Here is a 16,785-nt window from a genome sequence, read left to right on the forward strand (position 1 = left end):
GCAAACAAAATACTTTTGTTTAGGAACTTTCCTGGGTCACTGCCTCATCACTACACAGTGTGGATACCGCTGCATTACAACGGTGAAAAAAATAAGCTGTGGACAGAGATTTCAAATGGTGGAAACAGCAATATTTTTTAAGACCACATTCAGACATGGTATATCTGGGCAGAGTTTTGCATTAAGTTTTCTCTGCAAATTATAAAAAAATGCAGAAAACATCTGGACGGATTTGAATGCATGCTCTTGACTATTGCAGATTTTCTACAAATTTTGCAACAGTGCAAGAGTATGGTCCACATTATGGTAGTTTTGCAGTTCTTTTTGTGTGAGTGTGATTTAAGTGATCAGTTCTGTCTTTGAAATGGACTTTCAAAGATCAAGGATCATCACGTTTTTACTTTTCATGTTCTGGTCCTACTTGTCAAAGCCTTGATCCATATTCTTCTGCAAAGTCAAAATTTTTGTCATTAGTCATGACCGGTTGATGGTTCTCATCCTGGTACCAGTTGACTGTAATGCTTGGTGCTAATGATAACATTTGTTGGCATATGCCGGCGTTGATGGCTCCTGAGGAACATTGGTCTAGGATCGACACCATATTTGTACATCTTACATTCAATATACTTTTCATTCCAACTAGACCACAAAGGTAGACTTAATTTGCGCTGCCGTTGGACCTTCAGTCAGCATATATACCACATTTGATGGAAAGGTTAGTGCTGCCTTCCAACCAGAAGATAGAATCCATCATGCAAACCATGTGTCGGACAGTGTTGAATTCATCATAAGGGTCCATCACAACCTAGAAGAAGTGAAGCCAGGACTTACTTTACAGAAGTTGCTTTACCTTAAATTCACACATGGTCATGAAACTTGTAGTCATTTGGCATAGTATCAGGGACCTCGTTAACCTACCAAGAACAATTCTTTGAAATCTGGAGCTGAGGTTAGTTTTATAGCGAAGCCTCTAATGGTTTTTGATTTTTTTCGAGGAAATGCATAAGTGTTTTTTCCAAATGCTATTAAAGAGCTAGAGTTCAATTAAGCAAAGACTTCTTGGAAGTAATTATGTATAAAATCAAGGCCACCCATCGTCTAGGACTGAGTTTCATTGTCATGATGTTTGTTGGTGGAACTTATTCACATTGGGCTTCTTGAATGGACGTAATAGGATCTCCTCAAGGCCTTGAAATAGCTGTTTGTCCAGGGAGGATAGTTTGGTATAATAAATAACCTGCTACATTAGTTATACGGAGGACCAAATACTGTACCAGTGTCGGGAGAGTGTGTCTCATGAGGCTTGTTTAGGATACTGTAAAGTGGCTGACCTTGGAAGAGTTTGGACATCAGTCCTGAGTCATGGCTGTCCTTCAAATCTGCACGGAGAGCGGCTTAAAAAATTATTCTCAAATTCTTTAATGGGGTAAAACAGTGTCTCGTCTCCCAGAAAAGGTGCACAGCGCATACAAGCTGTTTCCAATAGAGCTTGTAAGTGCTGTGCTTCTCACAAACTGCCATCTCCAGTTTTTGATACTTTAGAGGTAAAGCTGCCTCTGCTTAGTGGGTCAGAGAATATACAATTTAGCCTAGTGCTATATCTATGCCATTGATCCAGACGATCAATCAAGAAGGAAAACTGCACCCCCTGGCAAGCAGGAAGCCAGGAGATTGGTGCCCTTCTGAACAGCCACATGAGAAAAGAAACCCTTTACACTTCAAGGGCATCTTTCGGTGTGTATTTACCATGGAATTTTTTCTTAAATGCTACAGTTTTCATGAACGGACACAATAAGCCCACACTTCCTGTCTTCTGTATATCACTTGTCAGCTTTGCTGTATAGACTTGGACAGAGTGAACAGAGCAATCTCATTGTTATTAAAGCCTGAGCGAGTTTATCATAGCTCTACAGTAGCGTTGGAGGCTTAGGCAGCATAAAGATACACCTCAGTATGCGTTTTTTTCTATACCTCCATACTTTCTCTTGACAGGATTATAGTCTGGGAGGACGGGTTGATCAGCGTGCACTAGCTCGCTGTTAAAAAGTTCTTGAAGACCATGACCCCTAGTGTACAGCACATTTTATGCTGTACATTTTGTGTCCAATTTTGAATTATATTTACGCTCTCATCTATTTAGTTTGCATGTAGAAATCTAAATTAATTTGACAACTTCTGATATTAATAGAAGGAGATGGGTAGAAGCACAGAGGAAAATCCATACTGAAGCATGCGTCATGTAGTGCCGCGTGTCTGGTGTTTCCAAAGCCAAATTGATATTGAAGTGTTTACCGCTTTTGATAAATCATCCGTTTCCAAGGCAACGTCTCATTTTATACCCCTGGAGAAAACACTTTTTAATACTTTATTTCTCCAGAATTTAAGATTTTGTTATGTGATTTATAAAAGCTGTCTTGAGAAAAAAGGGCAATGTCCGCCTTCGGTTCATTGAATTGGTCTCTGGCGTTTCACAAACATGTGTTCTGCATTTCGACCCCATTCACTGTTTTAGACACTTTCTGTGCCTTTTCTGACAAGGGGGCGTGATCTCACTAAAAAGGGGTGTAGCCTAAATGTGACACCCAAAACATTTTTAGTCCAAATTTGTGGCAGACAGTAAGTCAACTAATAGGTGGTATAAGGTTAGGCTAGACAGACTAAAGATGGAAGCAGTTGAATTAAACAGCATGAGTCTACATTTTGCACTGTCTAAAAATGTGACAGTCTGAATAAGTATGTCCACAAAAATTTGCAAAAATATCATCTAGATGGTTGGAATTAGAGGAAACTGTCACATAACTTGCTTAAGCAGATTGACTGTGTTGGTTTGATTTTCAACATTAAGGAAAGACTGTCAGCACGAAATGACTGTTCAAACCAAGCACATTCTACTAGTGGACCTCTTGGAAGGAGCTCTGAACTGTTTGACCACTTCATCTTGTTTTCCATCTATTTCAACACTCCACTGACTCCTGTCAGTCAAGGAACATCTGGGTGGAGATAGATGAAAGACAAGTAGCTGGGAAGATGCCGTGAACTGTTCGGCCATACCGTGTGCACGGAGTGCCTGTGTTTTGTTTGAACAGTCATTTTCTGCTGACAGACTCTTGAAATATTTCTATTCTGACTGCTTATATGATATATGTATTGGTAATAGAGTTAGGAGAGTATACATCGGTGTGATTGTGTATGGTTGCGCTGTCCAGTAGATTGATAATGTTTGACGAGATACTTGCCTTGGCAGAAAATGGCAAAGTTAAAGGGATTGCCTCAACCTCCTAAATGGACAAACTTGCAAAATGCATATAAAAACAAGCAATTTTGCAATTTAATTACTGCTCATTTGCCTAGGTCACTGGCCACCTTTGTAGTCTTTCAGAGTGACCGGCTTATTAGGTAAAGAGCGCATGCTTGACTAGTGATGATTAGAAGACACCTTTAATTTAAAGTACGGTTAATTCTATATCCATACAAAAGACCCTCAAACAAATTAAAGTTAAGTTTTCTGAACCTGCCAACTATCTTTAGTGTGAATGGTGGCCTTCCAACTCGCTACAGATCCTTTTATTTTCAGGCGAGATAGGCCGATGTCAGAGGTGTCGCCTCCCTTCCCAACTTTGTTCAGCTATCTCATTTATATGGGCACTTTAAAAGGTTTGTCCTGGCAAAAACAAAAGTTCCCCAGGGACTTGGTTCTGTAAAAATAACAAACAAATTTAGACTTGGTGACACCCACCTGTATCCAGCACAGTCCACTTTGCGGTGTGCTGACACAGGAAGAGAAGAAGCCACCATTGCACCAGAAGCAGGGCCGATGCAGAAAGCCGTCCGATGACTCGCTGTACAAATCTCCCGCTGCTAGTGGAACGGTGACTTCTCCTCCTGCTGCTAGTGGAACGGTGACTTCTCCTCCTGCTGCTAGTGGAATGTAACTTCTCCTCCTGCTGCTAGTGGAATGGTGACTTCTCCTGCTCTTAGTGGAACGGTGACTTCTCCTGCTCTTAGTGGAACTGTGACTTCTCCTGCTCTTAGTGGAATGGTGACTTCTCCTGCTGCAAGTGGAATGGTGACTTCTCCTCCTGGTGCTAGTGGAACGTGACTTCTGCTGCTAGTGGAACGATGATGTCTCCTCCTGCTGCTAGTGGAATGGTGACTTCTCCTCTTGCTCCTAGTGGAGCAGTGATGTCTCTTCATCCTGCTAGTGGAACTTTGACTTCTCCTCCTGCTCCAAGTGGAACGGTGACTTCTCCTGCTGCTAGTGGAACGGTGACGTCTCCCCTGCTGTTAGTGGAACGGTGACGTCTCCTCCTGCTCCTAGTGGAACGGTGACGTCTCCTCCTGCTCCTAGTGGAACGGTGACGTCTCCTCCTGCTCCTAGTGGAACGGTGACGTCTCCTCCTGCTCCTAGTGGAACGGTGACGTCTCCTCCTGCTCCTAGTGGAACGGTGACGTCTCCTCCTGCTCCTAGTGGAACGGTGACGTCTCCTCCTGCTCCTAGTGGAACGGTGACGTCTCCTCCTGCTCCTAGTGGAACGGTGACGTCTCCTCCTGCTCCTAGTGGAACGGTGACGTCTCCTCCTGCTCCTAGTGGAACGGTGACGTCTCCTCCTGCTCCTAGTGGAACGGTGACGTCTCCTCCTGCTCCTAGTGGAACGGTGACGTCTCCTCCTGCTCCTAGTGGAACGGTGACGTCTCCTCCTGCTCCTAGTGGAACGGTGACGTCTCCTCCTGCTCCTAGTGGAACGGTGACGTCTCCTCCTGCTCCTAGTGGAACGGTGACGTCTCCTCCTGCTCCTAGTGGAACGGTGACGTCTCCTCCTGCTCCTAGTGGAACGGTGACGTCTCCTCCTGCTCCTAGTGGAATGGTGACGTCTCCTGCTCCTAGTGGAACGGTGACGTCTCTTCCTGCTGCTAGTGGAACAGTGACGTGTCCTTTTCCAGTGTCAACGTAGACAATGGTAATGCCTGCTCATGATCCAGATCGCTGCCAGTAGGTGAGGATCTATTAGTTTATTTATTTTAGAGTTCCAAGCTACTGGTGAACTTTTCTTTTTTGCCCAGCAGCCCCTTTAAGCTCATTTCTAGCTTTCATGTTTACCCTGAGTTATGTTTTGTTATCCTGTCCTCCCTTTAGGACATACTTTACTAAAACTCCATGTTCAGCGAGCTTTGGGTACATGATATGATAAATGTTCTTTATGGATCTTATTGTTACTGCTGTTATTGAGAACCTATAAATAAAATGTCCGCACAGTGCACAAATAGAAGTTATGATGTGAAGATTCTGCCGTCTTGGGAATGTTTTCCTAGTGTATATATACTAATACACAACTAATAAAATATGGTGACATATTGACTGTGGATGTCAGATATAGATATTCCCATTGGAGCAGGGTCACATTATGGAGAAGAAAACTGGAAAAAAAAAGAATAATTTCTATGTGTCCTCTATGATGAGAACAGAGGCCTTCTTTCTCTGCTTCATCTTCTCATGATATTTTAGCAGTATGTAGGGAATACTAACCTTGTTTTGTTAAAGGGGTTGTCCACTTAGGGAAAAAATTGGATAACAGATGATATATTGACAATTGATAAAATAAAAAAGAAGCAAGGCTCATCCTGTGAAGCTTTGGTGGTTTCCAGGCGTCTTTGATTATTTCACAGCGACAATGATGCCGTGTAAATCCATGTGATCTCTGTGCCAAGCAGGTCACCGCCGCAGGAAAATCAGCAACGACTGTTTGGGCTGTGATGATTCTCTAATACCGGCACAGGAGGGGGTGGGCGCATGAACACAAATGTGCGAGTTACATACATGCAGTTTCATTCCGACTAGACGTGAATTGAGCGAGATCGAACACGTCTAGTAGGAATGTGACTGTTGCATGACCGCCTGCTCCCAGCGCTGGCAATCCTCAGAGCGTGCACACGAGTGATTACTCATAAAGTGACTTCAGGCCGGACAACCCCTTTAAATCCTACAGATCAGAGTATACGCTTTTGCAATTTTTGGGGGTGGGCTCGGGACCTGGACCTCCATCGCTCTACAAGGAATTTAAAGGGAACCTGTTACCCCCAGAAAAGTAATTTACCTGTAGATGTATTGGTAATCTGGCGGTAAATAGTATTCTAATCATGTCTGGCTGCCTTACTGGACCTGCGGCAATGGAGTAAAAAATGAAGTTATATTCTTCCTGCAGTCATTTTCATGGATCTAGGCGTTGCATGGAGTAGTTAAAAGGGTTGTCCAGGTTTGAGGTGCAAGTCTGCAGTCACTCTATGTGACTGCAGACTTGTGAATCCTCAAGGATTCCTATGCTAGCAGACTAGGCGAGTGAACAGTTCGGAGCAGCGGCGCACCCATGCCACTGGTCCGAACGGTTGATCTTCAGGAGCACACCGCCCCTAGAAAAGCTGGGGGCTGGAAGCCATATGCTACTGATTGTTCTTGAGATGACCCCTTTAAATGTGTGTTTTCTCTGTGTAAATATGATTTTCAGTTTCTCACAATTCATTGTTCCATAACTGCAGATTTTTGTTTTTCTGCAGAGAACATTTCATATTTGCTACCGAGGACATTTTTGCATATTCAGATCTTTACATGAGAAATTCTAGTTGCTATGGACGTCCAGATCGCTATTTTAAGTCCGTGTGTCTGGAACCAATTACGAGGTCCGAGATAAAGAGGATTGCCTGAATCATGTTTGTGCCTGAATCATGTTTGTTATAATTGGACAGGAATAACCTGAGAAAACGGGGGGTTGAAAAGTTCACCCCGAATGGGTCCTGCTTTTAGCTTCGGACTACTGGTCGTAGTAGATCAACAACGTCTATCCCTAATGGCCGTTTTTTAGTAACCGTTCTTTCACCGGAGCAGCGTCGCACCAAGGCAGCCCCAACGACTACTAATTAATATCATATCCTGGCCAGCAGATGTGGCGGCTCTCGACAAATCAAAGAGGAGGTGTCCACCTGTGTAGGATAGTCAGGGGGATACTACGGCTGACCCCAAGCGGTTTTACTCTTCTCTACAGTCCGCGTAGCGCCAATCCAATATAATGCCATTTTCTGATATTGAAATCCTGTTTTTGAATACCCCGCTAGGGAGTAAGTATTGGGGTCCCCAACGTAACTTAAAGTTAAAAATTTTTAGAGTAGTGATGTCTCCCTTTAAGGCCCACTCCCAGTAAAAATGCCTCTGTCTGTGACCCTGTACAATAGTAAAATTCCCCTTTGTGCCCATTTACAGTGATATTGTCTTTCTTTGTACTAATATCATGTACCTTAGCAATGCCTCCCTCTCACTCGTGGCGCCTATACATTAGTAACCTACATCTTTTGTGCCCCGTACAATAATAGCGTCTACCCTCTAATCCCTAATACATCAAAAATGTCTCCTATTGTGGCCCATGACCCTAACAGTGTCCCCTATTGTGGCCCGTGACCCTAACAGTGTCCCCTATTGTGGCCCGTGACCCTAACAGTGTCCCCTATTGTGGCCCGTGACCCTAACAGTGTCCCCTATTGTGGCCCGGGACCCTAACAGTGTCCCCTATTGTGGCCCGGGACCCTAACAGTGTCCCCTATTGTGGCCCGTGACCCTAACAGTGTCCCCTATTGTGGCCCGTGACCCTAACAGTGTCCCCTATTGTGGCCCGTGACCCTGACAGTGTCCCCTATTGTGGCCCGGGACCCTGACAGTGTCCCCTATTGTGGCCCGGGACCCTGACAGTGTCCCCTATTGTGGCCCGGGACCCTGACAGTGTCCCCTATTGTGGCCCGGGACCCTGACAGTGTCCCCTATTGTGGCCCGTGACCCTAACAGTGTCCCCTATTGTGGCCCGTAACCCTAACAATGCCCTCTATTGTGGCCCATGACCTTTAATAATGTCCCCTTTCTGCTCTTGATATTTTAACAATGCCCCTGATTGTGCCCCCCCATACTGTAATAGTATCCCATGTTATGTCCCCCCCCCACACACTTTAAAGGGAACCTGTCGCCATGAAGAAGTGCCCTATGTCACAGATCTGGCAAAAGCCAGGAGCTCCAGGTGATGTTGGGTGTCTCATCGCAGGTGGCGCAACGACGCTGCCTGCGCAAGGGGATGAAGGAGCCAAGCCGCTCAGTTTGGAAGTGGGGACAGGTAAATTGATATTACAGGGCAGGAAGCCAGAGGCCCTCCTAGTTTTCAACTGGATGTACAGCCACGTACGCTGTGGCCATCGGCGGGTTCCTCTGCTCCGGGGCCTGGCCGTGACTGCATCCTCTGCTCCACCACCTGCTGTTACGTTGTTAACAAACTTTTCGGATTACTCGTATTATGAGGCTTGAAAATACCTTAAAGCTATCATATTTGGTAACGACCACGATTTCTGGCCATTATATGACTTGATCTTTTTATTTTTCACCAGTTTTTTTTTTTTTTTTTTTTTTTTTGTTTTCATTAAACTAGAAAACCCACAGTTTGAAGGTCACCTATAGAGACCATCATATGTAGATCGGACCGTGGACAAAATTTAATTCTTTTTTTTTTTTTATTTTGCAGGCTGAATATATATTTTTTGATCTGTATTACTCTCTGTTTTCTGCCTCATTTCCTTTTATGTTATCACATGAAAAATAATGAATCCCATGTATTTAGCAGGATACTAAGAATCACTGGCTCATTTCCAATTAACCATTTCTCATGAGACTACAGATTTCACACTTCGGATGTTCACACTGATTTTTTTTATTTAATGTAGATTTTTCTGCCTGAAAAATCCATGGGGGGAAAAAAAAATTGGGGGTTTGTTTTTGACGTCTTTTTTTTTTTTTTTTTTTTTTTTCCCCTTCAATTGATTCAAGACCGGCAGGCAGTTAGTCCAAAAGTCCTGGATACCCCCTTTAAGTAAAACTCCTCTGTGTACACTAGACTGGTGCCGTCTTATTTCCCGTTCTCCGGATATTGGAGGATGTTTTCCGAATACCGTATGATGTCACTGCCATTTCGTTAGTCGGATCTTTTATCTTCCAACTACAGAGTGAAGGGTCCGGGTGTGGGGGGCATTCTGGCACTGGCGGAGTTGTTTCATTGCCAGGCAGGAAAGAGTGGGATAAACACTTGGCGCACCCTTTCAGATTACAGTGCACACATACAAGAGCCTTCTTGACCGTATATTCATATTAAATTCGGTTAAAGGGGTATTCCCATCTCCAAGGTCCTATCCCAATATGTAGTAGATGTAATAGTAATAATATTAGCAAATACATCCAGTTAGAAGTGTAGTATAGTTTTTCTGATTCGCTAGGTCTCTTTCCTTATGTGCAGGCATTGCAGGACCTTAGATATCCATGGTTACGACCACTGATATAGTGAGAGCTAGTTGCTAGTGGTCGTAACCATGGATACCTAAGGTCCTGCAATGCCTGCGCATGAGGAAAGAGACAGCGAATCAGAAAAACTATTCTACATTTCTAACTGGATGTATTTGCTAATATTATTATTACACCTACTACATATTGGAGATGGGAATACCCCTTAAAGTATGGTGAGACTTTTTTGTTTTAACTTTTCTAGTTGGTTCGTATATGTCACTACTATGTCCCCGATAGGTGGGTTTCTTAATGGTGGCCCCCTCTTCTTCTAACTGGATGCTTCAGATTGGAGTTGGTGTTTCCTTTTGCCCCCCTGTATGATTTTTTGTAGCTCCAACATTCATAGCTCCCTGCCTCATCACCGCTGGAGTTAAAGGGGTTACCTGGTGGTCATCCTATGTCACAGTGCGCGTTGTGGGGGTTCACTGGTGCCAGAAGCGGACTGTCATGTGATCACAAGTATGCAATTTGCACACTCACGGCCACATTCCCACTAGACATACCCACTACCACTAGACCTCAATACACTTGCATTGAGCGAATTAGAACACCTCTAGTCTGCATGTGACCGCATACATACTCGCTGTCTTCCAGCAGCACCAAAGAATCCTCACAGCGTGCTGTTGTTACACAGAGTGACTGCTGGCTTGTACCCAAAGGCCGGACAACCCCTTTAAAAAATAATTTTAATTTATTTATTTTCATAAATCAGTAGTACAGAACTGAAGATAAGAAACCTTTTCATTCATCTTATTAGAGAAATTTGCTTTTTTTCTCCTCCTGGACATTCTCAATTCACAGACTTCCCCATTACTAAGATTGATGCCAGTTGGTGCTCATAAGGTTCTATGGAGACCTGCAATTGTTCCAGTAGAATGTCTGTGTCGGCCTCTAGCTCCTCCTCCCTCTTACTTCCATAGAATCTTATAAGCACCAACTACCATCTCCTATTTTAATAATATGGAAATCTGACTTCACCCATGAATTGAAAGTATAGATAGGGTTTTAGTTCCTTATGATGGAGTAATTGTATAATAACCGTTTAAATGGATCTGCCATCTGAGTTCAGAATATAAACTGAATACTTTATTAACTAGATTTCTTAGACTTGATGAACCTGGTGTACTCACCTTTAAAATCCATGTCAGAGTGGCGATAGAATTTGTTTTTTTAAATCTAACCTCAGTCTCCATCCTGCCAGCCTGATTGACAGTTCCTCAATGTCCCTCCTCCCTGCTTAGATCTATCTCTGCTCAGTACAAACTGCAGCTGTCTTTCAGGCTCTGTGGGCAGAGACTCATGAGCTCTGTCGCTCTATAATAGGACTCATAAAATGCTTTTTTTAAATAACAGGATTATATAGCCCATCTGAGATGGATTTTCTAAGTAAGTACACCAGCCCCATCAGGCCAAAGAGATCTGTTAAATATTGTATGCAATTTACATTGGAAAATCTGGTGACAAATCAGCTTTAAGAAGCAACACTGCATGGGAAAAAAACAACTCCTTGCTATTAGACCCAACATTTCTGGCCGCACTACATCTGACATCCATCTACAGCTGCCTGGAGAGATTGGGATTTTTTTTATTTTGGCACCATAGACTTTAATGATCTATTTTTTTCTCTTTTGTAATAAGGGTTTTCCTGTTTTTACTTTTTAATTACATCAGTGTTTTAAGTTTGACTTTATCGTGTAAAGCGGGCGGGTTCAGAAGGCCAGGCGTAATTTCTACACTTCAGCGGGAACTATAGGGTTCCTGCCGAGACATTGAGGTTTGGGAGGAAGTTACTGGTTACCTAACATGTGAAGTCAGTAATATGACAGTCTTCAAGAATAGCCACCAGTACCTGTAATGTCTTAAAGGGGTTGTCTGGTCACTGCTAAAATCACTGTTTTCTCTGCCATAGATGTAGCAGTGCTATGACTGCTGAGCTGTGTATAACCCCGCCTAGATCCCTGATTGGTAGCTTTCTGTGTACACTGTCAGCCAGCTGCCAATTAGTGGTGGGGGCGTGGTTACACAGATTAGCTGGACTATCCAGCACGCGACACCTAGTCCTGGAGTGAGCTCCTGCCTATAAAACAATGATTGTATTGAAACTACAGCACTCAGGCCATTAAGTGACACATCCCTGGAATCAGGGTCCCTGCCCCTACATCAAACTTGCTGATAGACTCATTTTAATGCCAATCAGAACAATAAGACAGAACCTGAGCACGATCGGTCATGCTGTGATGCTCATATCTTTCTTTTTTTTATGTCATCTGGAGCAGAAGAAGAAGCCGGTCAGACTGTGCGTGAGCCATGATATTTGCTTTACTATTCACTGTGTCAGACATTGCAATGATATGGCGGTACATTATATGTAGATGTGCACACTACCCTGATAAACCATTTTTACATTTTACGTGTATCCCAGCTTACAAGATGTCGCTCCACTGAACTTCACGATTTATACCAGGAATGAATTGTAGATTTCCCACAAAGATTGATCTTCGCTGAAAGCTGGTGGCTTAAAGGGAACATGTCACATTGTACATGCTGTCTATCCTGAGAACAGCCTGTTATTAAAGGAATAATTTGAACAGAATATATATATATATATATATTTTTAAAGATTCCTAATAACTTAAGTTTTATTAATTTAAATTCTTGTTCCTTCTATGCTTAGGAGTCCGGTGGGCGGTCCTACTGTATAACAAGTTTTACTCATTTAAATCCCTTCTATATCGATGCTTAGGAGTCCAGTGGGCGGTCCTACTGTATAACATGTTTTGCTAATTTAAATCTCTTCTATATAGATGCTTAGGAGTCCGGTGGGCGGTCCTACTGTATAACAAGTTCTAATATGTTAAATCCCACTATATTTATGCTTAGGAGTCCAGTGGGCAGTCCTACTATATAGCAAGTTCTATTCATTTAAATCTCACTATATTTATGCTTAGGAGTCCGGTGGGTGGTCCTACTATATAACAAGTTCTATTCATTTAAATCCCACTATATTTATGCTTAGGAGTCCGGTGGGTGGTCCTACTATATAACAAGTTCTATTCATTTAAATCCCACTATATTTCTGCTTAGGAGTCTGTTGGGTGGTCCTACTGTATAACAGGTTGTATTAATTTAACTCCTTGCTCTGATTTTGCTTACGAGTCTGGAGGGCTTACTTAGTTTTTGAAAATTATGTTTGTTTACACAGTTACAGAGAGAGAGCTGTCAATCATCGATAGACCCGCCCACTGAATTCCTAATCCCAGAATTAAAAGGGATTGATAGGGAATCTGTCATCAACTTTTTACTCTCCCCCTAAAGAACACTTGCCCTGTATGGCTGAAGTGCACTACTCCAGCACTGAGAAATCCTGTTATGAAAGTGTATGCTAATGAGGCTGTAAGTGCATGTGGAGCGTGTGAATGGCACTAGGCGGGTGTCAAATAAGTTGTATTTTCAAGAAAAACACAGCTATGTATTTTGTTGAGGTGATGACAGCTTCCCATTAAATTAAAAAAAATACAAGTTATACTTTAATACTTTCTTACAAAATTATATATGTCTGCTCAATATGTTCCTAGCAGATCAGACACCATATTTAACGAGACAGGTTCCCTTTAAATCACACAGATCCCTCACTGTTTTAACTGGTTATGTAATTCTTTACACCCCGCTGTTATATTTGCCGTCAGACTGTTCCGTGCTGTCCGGAATGACCGACTTAAGTGATGCTTGGCAGAACCTATTGAGGGCAGACATGCTCCTCTTGTCCTTGATGTACAGTCGAAGCTTGTCCCTGAAGGTTTCACCCAGAAAACTGTAAATCAGGGGGTTCAGGCAGCTATTAGAAAAAGCGGCAAGATTGACAATATGTCCTGTAAGAGGGTGGCTGTGCCTGAAAGATTCGTTGTCCTGCTGTCGGTCCGGGTTTTGCAGGAGTCCAATACTAATAAATACGTTTTCCGGTAGCCAGCAGATAAAAAAGACCAAGACGACCACCACAATCATCCTCAACGCCTTTTGCCTCCTTGGCCTCAGGTTTGGGTTCTTGTGCGCCTTGATCAACACCCGAATAATCAAGGAATAGCAGAGACCAATAATCACAAATGGAATGATAAACCCCAGTGTTATTTCCAACCATTGGATTTCTTTGACATCCGCAAAGCAGAAGTGACCATCCTCCGAGTGCTGCACTTGGACTGCAGTGAATGGCAGCAAGGTGGCCGATATGGAGGCCATCCAGATCAGTCCGCAGCTCAGTCGCGCATGCTCTTTAGTTCGAAATATATTGGATTTCATCACTTTGGTCAGTGCGATATATCGGTCAAAACTCATCCACGTAAGGAAGAATATGCTGCTGTACATATTGATCTGTAGAAAGAGCGACATGAAGGTGCAGAGTATGGTAATATCATAATATTTCTCATTCAGATTGAACACTTCAATTAGGGAGTCCGCCACCAGGATGAGGTCGGCCGCGGCTAAGTTGATGAAATACAAGTCCGGGATGGTCATCTTTTCTCGGAAACGGATGTTTACGACTAAAATCACGATGTTTCCAATGAATCCTATAGGGAAAAGAAGAATGGTGTAGAGGCAAGATAAGAGGAGCCCGATGAAATAATGCCTGTTGATGTCCAGAAGGCCACCGCTGGTCAAGTTTTCATTGCAATAATATGATTCATTGAGCTCCAGTAATGAGAAATTGCATGTAATTGATGGCTTTGCCGTGTTGTATACATCCATTCTGAGGCTTTAATTAAAGGAGAATATGTGCAATAAAACAAAACTTGACAGGTCAAGATCCATAGCGCGGTCAACATTTATGGCTTAGCCGTGACCTCCGCGCCGTAGTCAATTATTGAAGTTCATTTCTCGTGAGGAGCCTTCTTTTATCACATCGGAAGCTCGGTACACAAATAAAAATGTCAGATCACAAGAAGCCAGAAAGCATCCTTTCTTTTCCTGGGCTAAGACCATTTCCAAACCTTGGCTGCTGTCTCGGGTTGACTTGAGTGACTATGCAAGAAGGATTTCTCAATCTTCAAAGATGGTCCAGTACCTGGAAAACAGAAGGATTAATGAAACAGACCATCAGTTCGATATTTGCTGCACTGAAGCAAGGACTTAATCTCTGGACTGGACCTCAGACCTGACCATTTTCTGAACTATTTGACCTAAATGTTTGGTCCATCAAGGTAGTCATTAACCTATTTTGAAATGACCATTCCAAAAAATAGCCATAAGTCTCGGCTTTCAATCATTTACAAGTTCTTCTCACTAAATTAGAACATCATCAAAAAGTTAATTTATTTCAGTTCTTCAATACAAAAAGTAAACTCATATTATATAGAGTCATTACAAACAGAGTGACCTATTTCAAGTGATTATTTCTGTTAATGTTGATGATTATGGCTTACAACCAATGAAAACCCAAAAGTCATGATAACACAAAATCTATAAATAAAATGGTAAAAACAAAAGACACCAAAGTGTGAAAGAATAATGGGCGTGGTGTTTATTTAGGGTAACTGAAAAGTCCATTAAAACATTTAATAAATTAATAACCAGTAGACCAATAAATTAATCATAATACTAAACAAATCCACACAAAAGGGCGATTTTACTAAACGTCATGACTCAAAGAGGCATGGCCCCCAAAACGCCACAGTGATATCTCAATTATAGCTTGAAGATCCAAATTAAAAAATGTCAAGGCCAATGTCAGAAAGATGAACAATATCATTCCTCTAAATGCCAGGGGTGAAACCCTCCAAGTCTATATGCCTGAAATAAAAACCATTCAATAAAAACATAATCTTCTCCATTCCTTTATTAATCGTCCTCCGAATTTTCTCCAAAAAGAATAAGATTGGCGTAGACCAAAGCAACCTGGGAATGATTTTGGTAAAAACAAAACAAGAGCTATTAAATTCTAACTTTAAAAAGGAGAGATCCTTTCTCATCAAGGCGAGAAGATCTAGAGAGTTGTTTTTTCCCAGACTGTTCCCCCATAAATGAACTATAATTAAATCAGGAGTAGGCCATTTAAACGCGAATTTCTTCAATTGTGGAATCAAATCCATCATTACCCTGACGCTGTGCCAAAAGACCTGTATTAAAGAAGAATTAAAAGAAAGCGAATATTAACAATTACTAGTCAACGTTCTGGACGAACGTACAGTTTAAATCTTCTGGACTCCCATCTACCAATTCTCATATATTTTTTTTTTGTCCCTAAACCTAACCGGGAAGCTTCTGTCTCCGATCCTGAAAGAGTGAGATGTGATGTTTAAATTCTCTTTCCATAGCTTAGTCAAGCATTTTTTTTAGTACTGCATTAAATTGGTATACAGTGGCTGGTTCCTTATTGGAATCCGCAAACAAGGGCCCGGGACTTTAGACCTCAATTCCAACCATTTTATAGCATTAGTTACCGGGCAAATGGCGGAATCTGAAATGGCATCCAATCTAATAGTTACACCCCTCCCAAGCGGATCTGTCTTGGATTTCCTTATAAATAAAAGGATATGTGAAACCTTCAACAAGATACCAGAAATTAACAAACCCGAAGGTTTTCTTTGAAGAGACTAGTTCACCCACTCTAAGAGCGGCAAAAAAGGTTAAACAAAAAGCTGAACTAAGTAAGCATGCTTCGCGTACATAAAACTGAACAAGACCGCCCTATAATAATCGAAGACTCAGAAAACCTCAAAGCTGGCTCGGGACGAGAATCTTCATAGCCAAAACTGTTCTTGACGCAAAAATTCACCCACTGATGCCATGCGGCTGAGTAGTCGGCCCATGTTCTATTAGCTAGGGATTCATCCATGAAATATAGAATTACCGTAACCCCAGACTACTTCCCAAAGATGATGCTCCTTCCTTGTCAGCTTCCGGTGCCAGCTGGTGGAAAACTGACCATTGGTGGTGACGAAGGGAGTTAGGAATTAGCATTTTATTGCTCAAAGAGAGCTTCTAAGCCAAATGTTGTTTTTTTTTTTTACTGTTTAAAATACGACAACTGTCTAATCCTAGCTGCCCAACTATTTTTTGATGACGTCGTGTTAATGGAGAAAACAAAGCCCTGGTTAATGGATAAGACTAAAATTCTACTATTTTCAAGGGAAGGGCTCCAGAGATAAATAGATAACAAAATTGAAAAAAGGTCAAGAACTGCTGCTTTTCTTGAAACCTTATTGCGAACCCAATTCTCAGGCCCTTCTTGATCTGACCAATGGGAAAAGCAAAAATTCCCATAGACCTTATCCATATCTGTTGAAAATAGCGAAGGTAAAGAGTCTGCAGAAACAAAGGATCTCTGCCAGCAAGAATGGCCATTAAAATTTGACAAGAATTCCAGGAAAATTTTAATATCCTCTTTTAATTCATGACCTAGTCTAATTTGGGAACCTGAAGTCTGATAACCTTTT

General features: G+C 42.2%; 2 protein-coding genes across 5 annotated transcripts in view; one reads left to right on the forward strand and one right to left on the reverse strand.

Moving 5' to 3' along the window:
- Positions 1-16,785, forward strand: part of CHLSN (cholesin) — a 251,728-nt gene that overhangs the window by 16,220 nt on the left and 218,723 nt on the right. The gene's annotated exons all lie outside the window — the stretch shown is intronic.
- Positions 11,961-14,384, reverse strand: GPER1 (G protein-coupled estrogen receptor 1). The gene has a single exon (XM_077274822.1). It carries the CDS (start codon positions 14,096-14,098, stop codon positions 13,016-13,018), a length of 1,083 nt encoding a protein of 360 aa, XP_077130937.1. The 5' UTR covers positions 14,099-14,384; the 3' UTR covers positions 11,961-13,015.

Source organism: Ranitomeya variabilis, chromosome 7 (assembly GCF_051348905.1).
Source record: "Ranitomeya variabilis isolate aRanVar5 chromosome 7, aRanVar5.hap1, whole genome shotgun sequence".
Lineage (NCBI taxonomy): Eukaryota > Metazoa > Chordata > Amphibia > Anura > Dendrobatidae > Ranitomeya > Ranitomeya variabilis.

Bases quoted from the DNA above. Each gene is read 5' to 3' on its own strand.
- GPER1 (XM_077274822.1), bottom strand. From the start codon at position 14,098: ATGGATGTATACAACACGGCAAAGCCATCAATTACATGCAATTTCTCA.